Source organism: Bombus terrestris, chromosome 4, assembly GCF_910591885.1.
Source record: "Bombus terrestris chromosome 4, iyBomTerr1.2, whole genome shotgun sequence".
Lineage (NCBI taxonomy): Eukaryota > Metazoa > Arthropoda > Insecta > Hymenoptera > Apidae > Bombus > Bombus terrestris.
In genome coordinates this window covers 7,863,313-7,883,203 of record NC_063272.1, presented here as the reverse complement: position 1 = coordinate 7,883,203, position 19,891 = coordinate 7,863,313, and the positions used below count along the sequence as shown (strand labels likewise).

At 34.7% G+C, this 19,891-nt stretch overlaps 1 protein-coding gene across 1 annotated transcript; it reads right to left on the bottom strand.

Moving 5' to 3' along the window:
* Positions 1–1,846: 1,846 nt before the first annotated feature.
* On the bottom strand, positions 1,847–19,514 carry LOC100651796 (organic cation transporter protein). The gene is made up of 8 exons (XM_012308224.3): positions 18,771–19,514; positions 12,127–12,310; positions 11,021–11,279; positions 4,928–5,226; positions 4,235–4,347; positions 3,829–4,043; positions 3,142–3,490; positions 1,847–2,855 (listed from the first exon to the last, which is right to left on the bottom strand). Exons 1-8 carry the CDS (start codon positions 19,103–19,105, stop codon positions 2,675–2,677), a joined length of 1,935 nt encoding a protein of 644 aa, XP_012163614.2. The 5' UTR covers positions 19,106–19,514; the 3' UTR covers positions 1,847–2,674.
* Positions 19,515–19,891: the final 377 nt, after the last annotated feature.

Here is a 19,891-nt window from a genome sequence, read left to right as displayed (position 1 = left end):
TAGCATCGGATTCCATTGACTGTTAAGGCAATTAAAATGAAAAGAGAGAAGAATTTTCCATAACGATGCTACTAAACAGTATCGAGAAGAATCATTTCGTCGATGGTCTACAATAAAAGATTATAATACGTACTTGAGGCGGCTAAGTCACCTACGTGAAAATTACGCCGAAAAAGGAGAACAGGAAGGGAGCGATATAGAACCATGCGTTCCTTCAAAAAAAAAAAAAGAAGAAAAAACCAAGACTAGATGAAGTAAGTAGTTCGCAAAAGTATAACGTGTCGTACCTTCGTGGCATTCCATACGAAAATCGTATTCAGCTCTCCGCGGCTCGCCGAATTAAAAAAAAAGATCGTGTTTGTAAGTGTGCTTTAGATACCGAAAAAACGAGTTTTAAAAATCGTGTGACAAGCGCATTTTTAAACCTGAGACGTTATCCTCTCTTGTTCTCCGTTTCTACGCGCGTCGAGATCGAATTCTCGCGACATCTTGCAATTCATAGCTGCCTTTTTGACACGAACAATTAATATCACGTTTGTGGAGAATTATACGCTAAAACTACTAAGAACTACTTGTCAGAATATTCCTTTTAATTTTCCACGCGATATAAACTTCCGTGGTAATCAACTTTGAAATTTATTATCTCGTAATCTTTTCATCGGATTTTAATCCTTTTGGGCTTAAATTTACCAAATTTCTGAGCACTGCGTATATATGCAAATGGAATTTCTCTGAAAAGTGGAAAACTTTGAAATTTTTGTATTTATCTGTAACGGTAAAATTTCAAGAATGTCTGAAAGTTGCGAAAATTAAGACATCGATATTTTCTTGGTTGCTTGTGGTAGCTGGTATGGCAAAGTATATGTACGAAATTTTTAGAAATCTATGGGAAAATTCTTGTTTAGCAGTTATGCGTAGGAGAACTTTCAGAACAAATCGTAATTAATAAATTGACAGTGGAAAGAGTAATTGGCCGAACGCGAGCGGTTTTTCCACGCTTATTATAGCTTTAAATCGCGTTACATCTACAATTAATCTTTAATTGTACCTCCGTAAAAACAAAAACATGTTTCTCCATTGTAACGGCACAAATGACTCCCACGCATACGTCGAATACCCGCTGCGATTCGAATTCAAGGTATTTGTAGCTCGACGATATTTCTCAAAAGTAAAACACTCTGAGATTACAATATTCTTCGCACATTTCTAAGATTCTCTAAGAAGAGATTTTAAGCATTTCTAGGAAGAAATTTCTTGAAAGATTATCTCTGTACTCTTTACGCGCCCACGCTAACGAACAATTCAGAAATGAACATAGCGTGAACTTGGCATTATAATATACGGCATGTTGAACGCCAAAATTACCAATATTATATACGGATTTTACGTTAATTTTATTCGAAAGCTTTGGGCCAAATTTTTCCTTCAAAGAAGATTCTTCCGTCTTTAAAAGCAATTTTCCATCATTAATCAAAATATCATTTTTGCAACGGCTTACTAGTGGGATAACGTGTTAAAACGTTCTACTTTGAAGATGATTATCTTCATCTTGGTAAGGCTAGGCTCTTTAAAAATTGATGAATCCTGTATAAATAATATCTATACCAAGCAACGCGTCGTCAAAACTTCAAAGAAATTATAAGGAAATGAAACGACGCTACAGGTGTCTTCAGACACTGCATCTTGTAGACAAGAGCGTTGGACGCACGCAGAAACCCCCGCTTTTACGTAGCAGATGTCGACAAAAATATCAATGAGATTTCCTAGGATAATCTCATACTTATTTATATCGTTAATTCGATCGACTAAGGAACAAGTGGTGAAGAAATATTAACAGAATCCAGGGAAGGTTTTACTGGCAAGTTTTATTACAAAACGTCTAAGAACGATTTACATCGTAATAAAAATAATCGCGCTATCTCGTCGCGTGACATCCGCTCGAGGTCTCGGTGATTTCTAATCGATCTACAAACACTTACACGTACATATGTACAAAACTCGTGGCCATACACCACGTTGTCCATGTTATTTTCATCTCGTTAATATATTTTTCATATTTATGATGTTATTATTTTACTAGTATAACGATTATTGCACTATATTCTATAAGATGGAGCTTTTGTACGAACAATTTCAGGAACTTTGATAACAAAGGAGAGTACTAATTTTTATCATTAACTACTCACGAGTTTACGATTTACGACAATTATTTTAACCTACGTTCTTACTCTAATTTTTATTCGCTCGCCTAATGATTGAATTTTTAGTCAATCATTGTTAATGAAAAATTGTGATGATAATTGCATTGCGGATCTTTATGCAAATTCATATTTTCGAGGATACAATAATACAACTGAAAGATTCGATACAATAGAAAGGACTTGGGCAAAAGTTTGTTTCTATCCATCAAATATCAACGATAGTACTGTATTTTGGATATTTTACATATTTTTGCGTCATATGCATTCTATGAATTTTCGTATCTTCGAATCACCCATAATTGCATAAAAATCCGCTGTTTTGTGATAATGAATATTAATGACGGTGGAATTTAAGATTCCTGGATTCAGTAACTTGTCTTACTCTAATACATATATTGCACACTTTTGGAAGACTAAAGATTCTTTGCTCGAGATCAACGCGACAAATATTGTACTCCGTGGTGAACGCTTCGCTACAGCCTTTCAACCTCTGTGATCGAGTTTTCGCTTTTCTTCGATTTTATACTCGATCTCCGTAGCATGCTACTCCTTAAAGGTTCACCGCGAAGCGACGCTCTCATCGAATTCCTCGCACTGCATCTAGAAAATGATCGGAACATGGCGACCGGTGGTGTCTCCTCATCCTCGCGTTTCCTGTCAAAATATTGCGTTTAAAAATATTGAATCCAATCGCTTGAAAATTTGAATAACTTCCCAACTCGATCCTTCTCTTCTGTTCAAAAGATTTAAAAAGCATTTGAAGAAAGAAGATAATCCAATTTTCTTCTGAGAGACTTAACAGATTTTAAGAAGAAAATAATACAAAAGCATATGAAGATGTAGGTCTAACAGAATGCTTGAGAATCTTGAACTTCGAGCTTGAAGACCTGTGAATATCTTTAAAAAAAAGGAGACTGAAAGTTCCTTTATGTGATTTTACCTTCCGATACAAGGTACATCCCACATCTTCTGATCTTTTCCAAAATCCTCGCCGTCTTGCAGCGTCTGCGGAAGATCCTTATTCAACGTTTCCGGCAAAAAGAGAGTTAGAAGACCACCCATAATTCCGAGTGTACCCAGCACAAGAAGAGGCAGGAACGACGACACAACATTGAGATACACTACGAACGGTGCGAGGATACTAGCAACGTATCCCATTATATGTATCAAAGCTACACCCTGAGCTCTAACCACAGTTGGTAATACTTCAGCAGCATATTGGAGGCCGATATTGTATGAAATGTTTATCCAAAATCGGCCGAGAATTGCCAGAGAAGCTGTATATATACCTGAAAAGAAAATTTCAGCATTAGTTTCCAATTCTAATTTTTCATAAAAAAATTTTAGAAAATTTCAAGAAATAAAAAGGAAAGAAATTATTTTATCTGTCTGTGATTGGATTTGTCTAATTGCCTACAATAGTTAATACAAGCATTTGCACTTTATAAATAATCCAAGATATACATTTTCTTCCTTTCAAAAAGTACAATGTTATACGAATGAAAAATATTTGTCTGATTAAGTCAAAATTATCGACTTACCTTATTTTTGGGTTGATATTGTAGGTTATTTAGAAGATTGATCAGTAATATAGAAGGTTGAATATGTAAAAACGAAATATACGAACTATTGGAAACGGCGGAAGCCCAGATGCTGAAGATACCGGAAATGACGAGGGAACCACACGCCAGCCATCTTCTGCCCCATCGATCGAGAACGAGCGTGAGGAACGTGTCAGCAGGCAGCTCGGTTGCTGCAGCAATCGTAAACGTAACAAACACGTCCAGACCTAAATTATCGACGTTTCGTACGTGACCATCGAACACCAAAGAAATCGCCATCCTATATTTCGTAAAACAATTTCATATGATAAAGGAAAGCACGCTATCATATTTCATGTGAGAAGCAAATTCCTTGCTTCAAAAATGAAGTATTTTTAGACAAAAGATACAAAACTGTCCGTGAGATTTTTACAAGATACAATTCCGATTTTACGTCAATCTACTTGATATCTGTTTAATAGCGATACGAACCAAATAACGATAAATAGAATCGTGATATTCCGTAGTCGTGGCGTTCTAAATAGATCCAACACGGAGTACGTTTTGTCTGCTTCCTCCTCTTTGCAGATTCTGGCACAGGTTTCCTGTTATTAACAAATTTTTAACTAGTTAATGTCGTTTGTTTATTTTTCTTACAAATTTATATGAATCTGTTATGTGTACAAAAATTACGATACAATTCAGAAGAAAGTTTATGTTATATTTGTATGAGACGATCCTTTCGAAATCGTTTACTTGAACGTTCGTAAATTTGTTCACTTTACTTTATAAAACATCGAACCTCTGAAAGTTGATTATCTCCTTATATCGTACATTAATGTTAATATTGCCATGAGCTATTCATAGTCTGAGCAGTTCCTAAGTGTTTAATCTATTTATATAAAAATTCTCAAAGATAAAAACAATATACAAATTCAATAAATAACATAGAAATTAACAGAAATTTATCGCCGGCAATTTAGACGATGAATAAGATATAAAACTACTAGGTTGTAAACAAATTTTCAATTACATAAAAGATTCAATTAGAATGCATACTTCTATTCAAAGAAAATAATTATATACTTAAACGCATATAAATCGGTATTTATAGAACGCGCATAAAATAGGAAAGATCATAAAAGTACAAAATACGGAAAAGATTGCGATAATCGGTTTCTTTACCCGGAATCGTTTATAGATGTCATCAGGCACCTTGGTGCCGTTTATTCGCTCGAATTTACCAAGGATTTTAATGGCCCTGTCTATCTGACCTTGGCTAACCAGCCATCGAGCGCTTTCCGGTATCAACCATGGCGTCGCTACGGCTAGAACAAGAGGAACCGAGGTGACAATACAGGTCATCCTCCAGTCGGCCAAATAATAGGCGATCCAGGGTAGAATGCAAGTTGCAAACGTGAAGAATATTGCAATCGACATATTCGCCACGAATGTCCTCCACTTTGGTCCAACGTATTCTAATACTGGAATAAAAAACATAATATTTAGAAGAATCATCTGTGAAAGGAATATTCTGTTAATAAAGAATGAAACAATATATTAGGTTGTCGCAAAAGATTCTTTCGTCTCATAAGGAGATAATAGATGCACACCATTTTTTGTTTTATATTATTTTATTGAATTATATTCATTGGGACAAAATGGATCATACGTAATTCAATAAAATGATATAAAACGAAAGAAACTTTTGGGGCAACCTAACGCAATATGAAGAAGAAAAATTTGAGTTACAAATATATAAAAAGTAAATATACAATATATAGATTAAGTTAACAAATGTGTTTAGTTCTACAATTAAATCGTGTTTAGATCTAATAACAAAGACTTTAATAATTTCCTAATGATTGCTCAAGCCCATTTAAATTTCCGCAAGTGTTTGTTTGATACTTATCGACAACAATACGTTTCTATTTACGAATTATATTTCTTAAAGATACAAAAGGTAGAATCACGCGTAACTAACAATAAATTTACTATGAAGAAACGGAGGCATCGTTAGAGTCAAAGGATCATCTACATAATTCGAACATGAGCGTGTTACCTCGTTAAACTATTTATGATAGATATTGAAAGATCGACAAGCCTGAGATACATATTTATATCGAAACGAACATTCTCTACGGAAAGTCAAGCTTAATTCGATGAAAGCAATTGTCTTCCTGAACGAACATATCGATATATATTCACAGTGCAATGACAAGTAAATATTACTCTATTTCCGTTCAAGAAAACAGATTAAAACGATGAGAAGTTATCTTGAACAATTGAACTGACCTTCGCGATGAATGAATCTCGCAATTTTTACGAATACGTAGACGAAATTAATGTCTGGTGCGTATAGGTCTAATAAATTAGAAACGCAAGGTTGTAACTCTTTAATCGTATAACAGGTCAGGATGCGGTAAACACGCGGAAATATATCATAGTGAACAACGTTTATTTGTAGTTGACGTAAAATAGGGAGTAATTGCTCTTAATGAAGCAACCGTGTTAGCCACTTAATAGTGGCTTGCTTCTAATCCGGAATCACCTTCAATTAGTTGTAACTAGTGGCTTCGTTATAATTACCACTCAGTGGTTTTTTTCTTTTTTTTTTTCTTTATTATAATTGCGATGCTCGAACCATGTTTACCGTAGAAGTCGCTTACTTATTTAAAATCACTTTGTACCACTGAATTTTATTTTTCATGCTTGATAACGAACCAATTTATAATTCATAATAAACCAAAATGACGAACGTTCGTTTAAATCACGAGTTTCAGATATTTCTGTTCTCTAATCGCTAAAAATATACACAGCTGCTTTTAGCAAAGTTGATGTTACGAAAAATTACCTGAATTAATTTTTATTAAATAAAATAGCTATAGGACAATTCCACAAGTCAGATATTTTGAGCAGACTTCTCGGAATTTCCTATTTAATTCACCGTAAATTTTCTCAATACGCTCTGGATCTCTTACATATATATATATAACGTGTCTATACATAACTTTTAATTTATCATTTTCTTGTAATTCTAACAAATAATGTTTAAAAACTCTGACTACATTTTGGATTATTATCTCGCACGAATACAACATTTTAAGCTATTAAACGCTTTCCTGAAAATCTGGGTCAGTTATCAGCTTCGGTACGAGACCATCAAGTATCCTAATACCCATGAACGGAAGTAATTTTCCAAATTATATCCAAACGTCTAATACTTTTCTAGATAGAAATTTAATGAAAAATAAGAATAGAAGAATCTCGCATTACAAAAATCAACTTCCATGAAATCTAAATATTATTTATGCTGTCTATAAGTTCAACATCTTCTTTCGCAAATCACCATCATCATCATCATCATCATCATCACCATCATCATCATCACCATTGCGACAGCCATGCTAAAATATATGTGTCATTAATTTAATAGAAAATAAGAGTAGAAAAACCTCACGTTATAAAAATCAATGTTCATAAAACCAACAAAATATCGTTTTTTAAATATACGTATCATTCGGTTTATATTGCCATTAAAATTATTCCCTTTAAAACACGTAGATAGGGCGAGGGGATCTCTTCTGAAGAAGAGATATTATTCTCATAGAAAGGATACAGAAAGGAAAAGAAGACGTAAAGAAGCTTCTCTGAGACCACTCGTTTCATCACTTCGCCTCTCAAGGTTTATTGCCTTCAACGTTACATTATTCGCGCAGAAAAAGTATTCGCTTTTCTCCCAGCTGTTTCCGTCACCCTGCAATTTCATATCGTGTTACCGTTCGATCAAAAGCCACGACTCATTTACTGTAAACGAAGATTCCGTGTGACACGGTTAGCAAAGATAAATTACAGACTATCGTATTAATAATAATAATCTGACCGATATCTCGCGTGTTCGCAATGCGACCGATCGAGAAACGCGAGCACCGTCCAACGCAAGGACGTTGTTAACGTTTCGAAACTGATTAACGTTCGTTCTCTTCTTTCTTTTCTTTCGTCTCTTCCTTCTCGCCTGTTAGCTACAGCGGCTCATAAAAGTATCTTAGCATTTATAGACATTTTTTATTTATATATATTGATTATATATTATGGTACTATAATTAGTACAACAAAGTATTATTATATTTTTGTTATATATTCATAGATATATTGGAATTTCATTGGGATCGTAATAAAATCGTATAATAATTATATCGAATATGATGTCAGAATTATACATACAGTTATCATAATGCAGAATTTGAATTAAGTAAATTTGAAAATATATATAGAAGATACAAAATTATTTAGCGTAAGTATATATTTCACAGTGATCACAAAAATATTTAATTATAAAAATATAAAAACATTTATTATATTAATAAATCTCGATATTTGATAAACATTCATCACATGTTAAGATGACTGTTCATGCTGTATATTTGTACTAAATAACTATTTGCAGTAAATATCTCGTAACTTCTATGTTCATCTTCAGAAATCTTTCAAACTTTACCGATATAATCATTACAATGCTAATGAAATTTCAGAATGTTTTATATAACACATATTGTACATACATAAAACTTTTCTGTGGTAAATGTGTAAATGCTTTTATAAACTACTATGTTTACGCGCTTTGCAATCTCGTTGCATATTTTCCTTCCACTGTTAGGATTATCTGCACTTTGTATATGAGTTGTATGAAGTTGATCGAATTCTATGCTTTCAACGAGCTGGTCGAGTGAGTTTCTGCTTGAATAAGTTATAAATCGTGGCGGGACGAAAGGCACGTGTTATTGATATCGAATGGTTAGTTGGAATGTTGAATAGGAATTTAAAGAACCAAATCAAACTTTATCGATAATAAATATATAGAAAATATGACTACAAATAGTACGTAAAAAATAATGGAAATATTCTATAGGATATTTGAATGTTTATTAGAGAATTTTAATAATAATATGGAACATAAAAAAGAAAGAAATTCGTTGATACTAAATAATGATGATACTGGAAATTTCAGTGATTTTTATTAATATAAATCAAAACAAAATCTGTTATAAATGATATAAACGAACTTTTTAACTAAATATCGTTAGAAAGAAAAGTGACACAAGTACACATACGAAACAATAAAAAAAAATCCGCATCTATCTAGAGAAATTTTTTATAAATTTCAAAGTCTGTATAAACACGTATACTAGTACGTAAAGCTTCTAAAGCTTTAAAGTTTTAACATTTAAAAAGAAGTACAAAAATATTTCTATTAAAATATGTATGATATTTTCCACAGTTTTTTCTATGCATTTTCTACAATTAAAGATTTCCTCATTCCTATCGATTTTCCTCTGGTTGTGAAATCCTCGGATAATCACGTCTCTTTCATTTTATCTTCACTACGCTCGATTATAAATACGGAACCGAACATAGAATTATTTGTAAATCAATGAATCCGATGATGTAATTTATTACGCGCTCGAAACGAATTAGCATCACTTATCTTAGTTTCAATCAATACCTTACTTTCTCAAGTCATTGATTAAAATACGATCTACATTCGTACAGATCGAGCCTTCTATCTCAATATTTCTGTCGAATATTCGTGATCCATCGTTTAATCGACCTTGATAATTAGAAAATTCGAACGCCAAATCATTAACGAACCAGCCACTTGCTCACGAATCTCGTCAACTTGGCCTAGTTTTGTCGAACAAATTTTTCCAACCTCGGCTTGAGTCATCGAGTCACGGTTAATGCACGTCACCTGAGTTTCGTTGGTCTCGATTTTCACAATTGGAATGTTGTCAGCGGGACAAACTTGCTATTCGATCAAGAAAACCCGTTTCAATGACTCGTCTGATGAACTGTCTACCGTTAAAGTTACGTTAGATCGGTGTGACGTTTATACGTGCTTATACTTTCTTCGTAATAGTTTCAATCAGCGTTTTCTTTCGGGTCTTAACGCTGTACTTCAACCCTTTCAGGGTATAAAATATCTTTTAAGACAGAGACTAGCGTAGATTTTCTCTTTAGTACGAATTAAAAATATTACGTAATGATATTAGAATAATAACTAGAAAATATATTTCTACAATATTATATTTGAAATTTTTTCATGTAGAGTTATAATAAAATTTTGTATTATAAATTGTCTGTATTATAAATATCAGACAATGAATTCAGCATGAATTATATCGATCTTATATTAAACAATTTATTAGAATTTTCAATGAAATATTTCAAATGTTATTTAATTGTATTATATTATTATGTGATATTTTTAGGCATTTTAAATAAGTTTGTTAGAAGAAAATGTTCCTTAGCTCACAAAAAGCGTTCATTTTAATTAAGACCATATACATGTATGTATGTATATATATACATGGATTTATAGTTGTGGAAGCGTTCGTTGTAAAACCATTCATTGGTTACCTTCGCTTTCTGTTGAGAAGTGAAAATTTATGAAAACCCCGGTATAACATAGTTGTCTAGAAATGAAAAGCAATTTTGAACAACTAACCCTTTGTAATCAGAATATTGTCTCGTTAAAAGAGAAAACAAAATTATAATTGATTGCGAGTATAGAGGGAAAATATTAGTGTAGAAAATGATTGCGAAGTAACTTTTAAATAATATAAATATTCAATGGTATATATAAATTCAAATATCTTAAAGTTTGATATTTTTATCTTACATAAAATTCTTAGAAGATAGGAAAATTAAGTTTTCTCTCTTTCTCTCTCTCCCTCTCTTTGATATAAATGCTGCAGTTAAAAAATACAAATTTATGACCTCATGTATATTCATATGTATTTCAGTATCTTCGTAACTTTGAACGGTTTTCAATTGCATTTGAATTGTTGCATGACAACGTGAGTTCTGTTGCAAAATTCATATACTTGTAGAAACGTCAGTCGTAAATCAAGCATAACAACACTTCTACAGTGTGTTGTAGAGATTACTTTGTAATTTTAACTTGATCTTTCTGATCTTACGGTAATTACAAAAAGTAATTGTACACCATTGTATTTTGAACAGCATTTATATATATACCAATTAATTAAGACTAAGTCTAAGATTAAAATATTAGCTTTCATATCATTTTTAATACTTTCATACATGATTATAAATAATTAATACTATCAAAATGAAAAGTAAAGCCTGATTTGAAAAAAAGGAAGAAGACGCTTCATTGGGAAATAAGGGTACATACGTACAATTACTTTTTGTAGCCACTGTATGTCTTTCAAGCTCAACTCCAAGGCAAAAAAGAAATAATTGAAAAATTGTTACCTAATATATACATCATAGTGAAGCAATTATCGAAGGCGAATCCAACGAAGAAACGACACAAAGTAAACTGCCAGAAGCTAACCGTGAACGCAGTAACCACCCCAGCGAGAAACCCCATTAAATTAGCTCCGATCAAAGCTGGTATTCTTCCATATTGATCAGCGATCCATCCAAAAATTAATCCTCCGAAGATAGCGCCGATGAAGAAGATACTTTGAGCTATAGTTGGTAGTGCATCGTACTGACAAACCCATCCCAGCTGCAACAGAAAACTACAGTCGAATGATTTACTTCTGATCACGACCAGCATCACAGGAATTTTATAGCAATTTCAACGCCTCGATTAAAAGAATTTTCGAACAAAGTTTCGAAATTTCTAATGAAACGCGCCTCTGACCTTTTCTCTTTCCTTTTCAGAAAAAAAAGAAGGAGAAACTTAAGACCTCGCGCGTTCTCGCATCCTTCTTCCAGATGCTTGTTACCCCTCGAGGAACAATTCTCCTCCTGACGAGCAACGCAAAGTTCATGGAAATCCACTGAAGCAAAAAGTCCTGCAATTTATGTCGAACAAATCTGCGTGTTCACGCCGTTGTTCGTTATAGCGTTTTATTAAGATTTCTTCTCAATCCGGTATTTTCAATTTCAGTTTTATCGCAACCTAGTTTTACCAGCTTTCATAACTCGAAATTCTTTATCCATTTTCTTTTTTTTTTTTTTTAAGTATTTTTAGAGATATTTATTCGATAGTATCTTATTTGGCAGTGCAACGTTTGAATTTAGAATGTACTCTGTAATTTCACTACACGCACTAATTACTACTGCAGTATATGTACTAGTAATTCTGTTACGTACTATAATTTTCCTCTTTGGAAATCAACATTGTTAATTTTCCCATTTCTGAACTATCGATCTTTTCGCAAACGTTTATTCGACCCTTTCCATTGTTTCTCTTCCTTTCCAAAAATTGTACACTACGCTTATTTTTTATCGAAATAGGTCATGCAAGTAATCGAATACGATATACACAGTATAAAGGGATTAATTGGTAGGAACAGATAAAATAATCAAAAAGCAGGAAATTACAGGTCGAACGTTTCGTGTCTCACCTCGGATGCCACAGACGCATAAGGGACGGTGGTGTAATTAAATTCCCATCCTTGTTGGCAATCTTTCGTTGGCCACGATGAGTCCGGCACGTGGCTTCCATTTAGCAAAATCTCCGTGTAATTTACATCGTACATGCTGCATCTCGAGTAACCTTCGCGGTTGACTGGTATCGCCAGCGACAGCCTGAAACGAAGGAGAAGATAACGTAGATTGGTTCACGGTCTTTGATGCCGATGGACGTTTCGACAAGTGAGTGATTAACGTTCTATTTGAAACTCGACAAAAAACATTGGGAATCTCGAATATTTGTTGAGTTAAAAATACTCCATTGATTGTTAGTCGAGTCTGATAAAGCGTACTTGATTGGAATTTTATTCAAAGTGAAGAAAGTTATTTTCAATCGTAGCTAGATGTGCGTTAATTGCTGTTTGCCTGTCTTTACAAATTAATCATTCTTTTCGATTATTATTGTCTCGCATTATCCTAGTATTATCTCATGGTTAGCATCAACGCCTTTATCGTGTGAATTTGTTGCATTGTGTTTGTACGAGTTTGTAAAATATATAATAAACAATGCAATGAGAAATGTAAAATTTTGAAGAATTATTAAATTAGGTAAATTAAAGGAAAAGAAGTTCTGTCAAGGAACTGGTTTCGGATCTAAAATCGAAATATATATCAAAGAAAGATGATCCATGATTTGCGACCTCCAACGTATGTTGAAAACACTTACTCATTAATAACGAATGTCATTAAGATAATTCGGTGACGGTAATTACATCTGTTATTCTGATGAACGTTACATAACGAGATAGGAAGTCGATGTCATGATGACTGACGTTGTCTGAATCAAATCAACCCTATTCACAACTAGATAATACTGTCAAACAATGTTTACATTATTATAATATGACACTTTGAAATCCATTTCGAAAGCTTCGTGAATTTTCATTGTCTTCCAATGAAATTATAAATTAATGGCGTGTTTTAATAATAAAGATTATTATTATACACCATACCGTATTATTATATGTCAAATAAATAATAAAACTTTCATTAGGCTTGCTGTATAATCTGTTACATTGTCTTCAACCAGGTAAATATATCAATAATTTTGACAACGACTATCATCACATACTTTATCGAAAGAGAGAACATTGGTCCCCTTTGATCTTCGATCGTTGAATCGTCGAAAGAAAACTTCGCGGCTCAGAGAAAGTTCTCCTATAAACACGTCGATAGCATAAAAATCGGTAATACACGGAAGTTCTACAGGAAAAAAATCAAAAAGACTTGTTGAGCAAGGCAAGAACTTTCCAATAGAAGGTGAGCATAATAATAAATAACACTTGCACGGATGCTTGCGGAGGAGTCGTTGTCTATATTAAACTAATACTAATTATGAAACAATGTAACAGTAACGGTACTAGTCGTAATTAACGTACTATCGTTAACATTATCGTAATATCGAAATTTCTTCCCACAAGATCACCGATTAATTGCATCGATTTGCAAAATTCTTAGTGTTCGATGATTATCATAGTAGAGGAAAGGTATTCACAAGATATTAACATCCGCATCTAATCACATCTCGTTGCATCGCGACTAATCACGCGTATCCTCTGACCTTTACATGGAAATTGAACGAACGAACACTTCGAACGCATTATGCAAGTATACGTTACATTTTTCATTCGCCGGTAAAAGCTTTCAGAAACGAGATAATGAGCAAATGATACGTGGCATGCACGAAAGAAACGAATGCTCGCCCATAAAATAGCTGAAAATGATTCGAAAAGTATACTAGCAAACGTTCGCGTCGTTCGAAATAAATTCAGATGATAACTGACCATCCGACCAGGATTAGTCACAATCTTTTAACAATTCGATCGATTTTTTGCTAGTACTATACTTATTTACTCCAAAGCTAAGATCCTACCTAGGCTAAACTAAACGTTCATTATACCGAGACTCTCATTCTATGACTCATAGTTGAAAAATGCACTTATCCTATACGTAATCATTTACCAATTACTGAGTTCGTTAAGTTCTATTTTTGTTTGCTAAAAGGAAAAAATCTTCCATTAATTAATCTTCGCTATATCGTTGCTCGCTATTGTCTTTCGTCTAATCGACAATTATTTGCCCATTCCATCGTTGTAAAACTTTTCATTTCTGGTTCTATAATCTGATACTTAATATCATCGAATTTATTTTCAATCACGTACGATATTAGGTCGCGGAACTTTTATGCATTTCTAAGAAATCTGAAAGTACAAAATTGCAAAGTGTACGCGTGATACGAAGAAATATACAAAACATCGGAAAGTAGCGCGTTTTATAACGTTTGATCGAGGTAAAACAATTTTCTATCCAGCTTCTAGTTTTTCGTTTCACTTTCTTTATATCCTCAAAAATACGCGTAAAAATCCGCAGGCTACGTATTATGACGTAAACGGAATGGAACGAATCGATAATAAAATAAGTAGAAAATAAGAACAATGCAAGACAATATTCGATTTATGCTAAATATCCGCGGCTGCCCTGATACTTATGCCCAGTCGTGTACATACGTTCAAGTTATAATTTCTAATAACATTAGAAAGAACGAATCGAGAACGAGCTCTATACCCTTTAAACGTAATTCGTTCGCCACTTAATCGCTGCACGCGGCAAACACTAACGAGCAGCTCTTAAACAAAAGTATTTGTACGTTATGGTCAACAATGGGGCGACTATGTTATTGAAACGTTCACGACACAGCTGTTAGCGCGTTCTCCAGTTTCATTGAAATTTTAATTGCATCAACGTAGTACGTTCTATGGTCGACGTCTTAACATAATTGTACGGGTCGAATGTCTTTACGTAAAACTGTCCCGTGCACGTTGACGATTCGCGGCCAATCAACGATATCAGGCCGAATGTTACGTGCTCAACGCTATTTTTTCGCGTTCACGCTCTCATTGTTTGCGCGAAGGTTCAACGCGTTCGCGCGGCGTACGCGATAATACGCGCTCCTGGAATTTTATCCAGGGAGCATTGTGCGAGCGCAACACGTTGCGACACCACATCCTTTGCCTCTCTCGAAACGTCTTAATAACGAATTATGGTGCAATCGAACCATGCGCGTATAGCAAAAAGCAATCGTTTCTAGCCGCTCACTTTGAACACCGCGAAGGTTAATTTGGCAACTACATATATATCCACGTATTGTGTTTCTAACGATTACCAAATGCTATTTTCGTGCATACAGTGATGCCATCCTTTTGTTACGAAGGATTAGCATCAGAGAAATTTCCGGCTTATTACGCATATTGAAAATGTAACGTAAGATTCATCTTTTTTTCAGCAAATATGCAAAGATACGCACAGGTGCGTTTGAGTATTAGAGCACCTAATGGTTACATTTATTGGAACGTTCTAGCGGATTTTACACTATAAAACATACGATGTGGATGAAACGTCGGATTTATAATAAAATAAGCAAGAGATAAAATCAGGAAAAGGATCTCCGTAAGACGATAGTATTAGGACAGCGTTAGGAAACGGTAAGCCAAGAAAAGCTGGTCGAAAGATGATCCTTAGAACTAAAGGAAAGTGTTGAGACATCGATCTGTTTCATGGCACCGATGCGAATGAAAAGCAAACTAAAAATTGCGCATTTAGACAGTAAAATGTTTATATATACTATCTCGAAACTACGAAATATTACTAATCTTCCATTTACGACAAAGCTCGTAAGTCTCGTGACCAATTTACACGAAGAAACAGCCAGCCGTCTCGCAAAAATCGCTAGATCTCCGAGCTAGAGACACGATGACGCGTTAATGAAACTTCTAATCTCTAAATCTCTAGAAAGAAATCCTTAAAAGCCGTAGATTCTTAATAAATAATCTACCCGATTACGACGAAGTCTCCTGATGCTGGTAACCAATTTTACACAGGAAACGAACCACCAAAGTGGTTCTCGTAAAGATCGAAAGACCTTCGAGTTGGAGGAATGACGCGTTAACGAGAGCGTCGCAACGTATAATGTTTACAAAGTTTGCGTGGAAATTAACACAACCAGGAACAAACTGGATCGTTGTCACCGTTTACGATCGTGTATCCGAGATGAAAGAAACGGCTACCATTATGCAATCGATCGTTTCGAACTGGTAAACGGCGTAGCAAAATAAAACTCGGTGTAAGTCTTAACATACGTTCACTCGCAGGAACGTGTTTTATTGAAACTTTTACGACTCGCTACCGGCTGCTCCAACCGTAGCATTATTTGAATAACATCGAAGGTTGTTGACCTAGCAAGTGGTAACCGAACGAAGGTGCGATCCAATTGAATGTGGATGTAATTACACCTTGAAATACCTTTCGTCATCGAGCATTTTCAATTCCCCGCCGAGTGTTCTCCATTTTTGCGCTTAGTCTTTACGCTCGATATCGTCGCGATTTGTAAACACTCGCTAGCAACAGAATGTGCGATCGTCGTGCGTCGCCGTTTCGACAGAATTAACGTCGTTGGAATCTCACAACGATTGAGAAACTGCATATTTGATGAACGATGAACGAGTTATGTCTCGTTCAGGCTAATTTCTTTGAAGCAATCAATGTGTCAATTTTTAATTTATCGGATACTTCAAATACCAAGAATCGAAGATCCAGTGTGGAGAATTTGAAGGTTTGACTCGGAGATGCGAGAGTAATTTCAGGGAATAGAAGCTTAATTCCTGTGAGGGGTTGAATTTTTATCCTATTTCGGCTTTCTTTCCAATTAAATGCGAATGATTATCGGATTATCGCGATATCGCGATAAAATTTAACGAACCCTCCAACTTCCTCGTCTTTAAATATGATTTTAAGGGAAAGAGGAAGAAAAGCAGAGAGAAAGAGAGTCAGCGACCGTGCTTTTATCGGTAATTGAACGATACGCTAACGTAAAAATCATTCATCGTGAGCATCGAGACGCCTGTGCACTATACGCGTAGCGACCCGTCCTTGAATCACAAAGCACATCGATGATGATAATAATCCTTCATCACCGGCATCTTGTATTAATCGATGCAAGTATTTCGAGGTGAATGTAATGCTGATGCATTTTTCGTCAGCATTGTTTACGGCTTTTGCGTTTTCATTTCTGCTACTAATCTCGTGAGATTTCCAGATTATATAATGTGAAATCTTCTCTAAGTTACCAATTTCAGCATTTTAATTTTTTATACTTCATCGTCGTTATTTTGGTAACATTGACAAGGTGCAAATTGTTCTATGAAAAAATCTACTTCTATAAATGAATTTATAGTACAAATTATTTCTTGGTGTTTTCGTTGATAACAAAAGAAGGGAAGTTATTGCAAGAATAATAATTCGTAGCGGAAATTATTCAATTTTGTTTCCATTGATAAAAAATGTGGAAACGAAGAAAATTACGCTATATAAATAAATCTTTGGTTTTATACGCATTGATTTAAAAAATAGAGAAAGACATAAGGGTACTATGTAAAATAAAAATTCATAAATATTTATGACCGTCTATACTCGAGGCATAATTTTTTATTTCAAAATCCTTTAGTAGAAAAAAGTGTTAAAATTATTGATCTATCGTATGACAAAAATCTCTATCTATGAACGATGAAGCTGTATACGACTCATTAGAGTGTTTTCGATGAAAACGAAACTGAGAATTTCCTTTTCCTGCACGAAAACGAAATAGATAACAAAAGAAAAACGATCGCCTAGTCATCGAGAAAGTACTAATTTCTCATGCAAGGTAGATAAATACCGTGACAGACGCTGTACACGTAGAATGAATCAACGTTTTACACGTAATTCATAAAAGCGACAAGACCCCGCATTTCCCTAATTATATGTTGCGAACAATAGAAAGATTCCGACTCACTTGCCTTGGATTCTTATGTACATTTACAAAAGGTACAAATACTTTTATCTAATGGAGCGATCAGATCATAAACGGAAATATGCACTGGAATGATACGAGAGAAATCTCAAATATAGTCTTGAATCTAATTTTACTTGGCAAAGAACTGTATTAAACTTTGCTCTTAATTTATCGAGCAGAGTGATCGATGAACTTGAATCTTTATAATCCTATCTACCTTTATAAACGATAAAATATTTCGGAAAGTAAGATCAATTAGTGGATTCTACTATGTGCATTTTTACGAGACTATTTCTGTGCTCAGTAAACGAAGTCAATATTGGAGCCGACACGATGGAACGAATCAATTTTCGCCATTATCGATCTTAGCTTTTATCTGTATGGCAAAGAATTATCAAATCATCGAACAAATAGCTACTGACCCACTTGAAACGAATAAACAATAGCATTAAGGATAGAACAACTATAACAGACTGTTGACTTTTTTTTACAAAATTTTTTTATTTTTACAAAAGAAATTAATCTTTTATTCTATCCTTCTATCGTCTATTTCTATCTGATAAACAACGTTTCTTGATTTGCGCGCTTCGACTTATCAACGCTTCTGTTAAAACAAACAACGACGATAAGATCTAAAGGTGCGACTAAGATCTAAATCCAAGCGAAAGAATGCAAACACTTACTTGCAGATTTCAATCCTAATTTTTTAGTTGGACCCTATTTTGCAAGAAGGTACGATGTTTTACGCACCTTTCGTTCGCTGTGAGATTCTGCAGTTCCGGTACCCAGCACCAGTGATCATCCGGTATCAGAGTGATGAAGATCTGCGAGAAGTAGACCCATGCGACGAACGAAGCAAAAGGGATCATCAGAATAAACAGGATCTTCTGATAAAGACCAAAGTCCCCGACGTACGGCAACAATTCGTCGAAATCTATGTCTTTCGTCTCTTCTTTGACATTCCTGTCTGCTTCTCGCGTTTGAGGATTCATCGAGTTGCGACAGGTCACCGCGTTATTTTCGCGATCGTTCAAATGAACGGAGGTTCCAAATTTCTCTTGCGGTGGCATTTTCTCGGAAATCATAAATTAATCGATCGATTTGAACGAAAAAGCGACCGATTATCGCGAGATCGCTTTCTTTTCGTCCAAGTCACCACCAATGGTTCGCTTCGGTGGTTCGTTTCGCAAGAAAATAATTTTACTGTTTACGTTGCCGAACACATGGTCCTATACGTGTTCACCTCGACGTTGGCGATCAAATTTTTCACTCGATCTGGTTCGAAAGACCACGATTTTCACGGACGAGGGTCGACCACGTGGACTCCGTTTGTCGTCGACATCGCGCGAGTCAAATGACAAAAATCTTACAAGAACTGTAGCAGAATCAGGCTAGTCTGAAACGATCGATATATAGGAGCAAAAGGAGAAAACTGGACAAATCCTGACCTGAAGAGTTCGTAACTGAAACGATCAGTCTTGTAGCTGGCTATATAGCCGCCGACCGAGAGGTACTTACTCCCTCTCTTCTCCGTGTACAAGTAGAATTCAGTGCTCTGCAAGTGGCATTGAACAGAGCGGGGATCGCGTCAATCATCATCGTCATTGGCGTTTGGCTAATTTCTTTCGCACTCTCCCCGAAGACAGGTCAACAAGATCGTCGGATCGTCGGCTTACCTCTTTTTCTGTTTTTTCTTGTTCCGCCATTCGTTTATTCGTTTAATACCCTTGGATTAAATGATCAAAGAAGTGGAAGATGAAATGGAAAACTTGGAGACGTGTTATAGACTTGATAGATGAGGTATAATGCTGTGAAAAATGTTTATAAATTCGCCAGTTTATGGTCCAAAGAATCTGTTGATGTTTAAAAGA

Bases quoted from the DNA above. Each gene is read 5' to 3' on its own strand.
- LOC100651796 (XM_012308224.3), bottom strand. From the start codon at position 19,105: ATGATTTCCGAGAAAATGCCACCGCAAGAGAAATTTGGAACCTCCGTT. The intron at 12,311-18,770 runs GTGCGTAAAACA...CCTTCGTTTCAG, and splicing joins AATCTCACAGCGAACGAAAG to GCTGTCGCTGGCGATACCAG. The intron at 5,227-11,020 runs GTAACAATTTTT...TTTTTATTCCAG, and splicing joins CACTATGATGTATATATTAG to TATTAGAATACGTTGGACCA.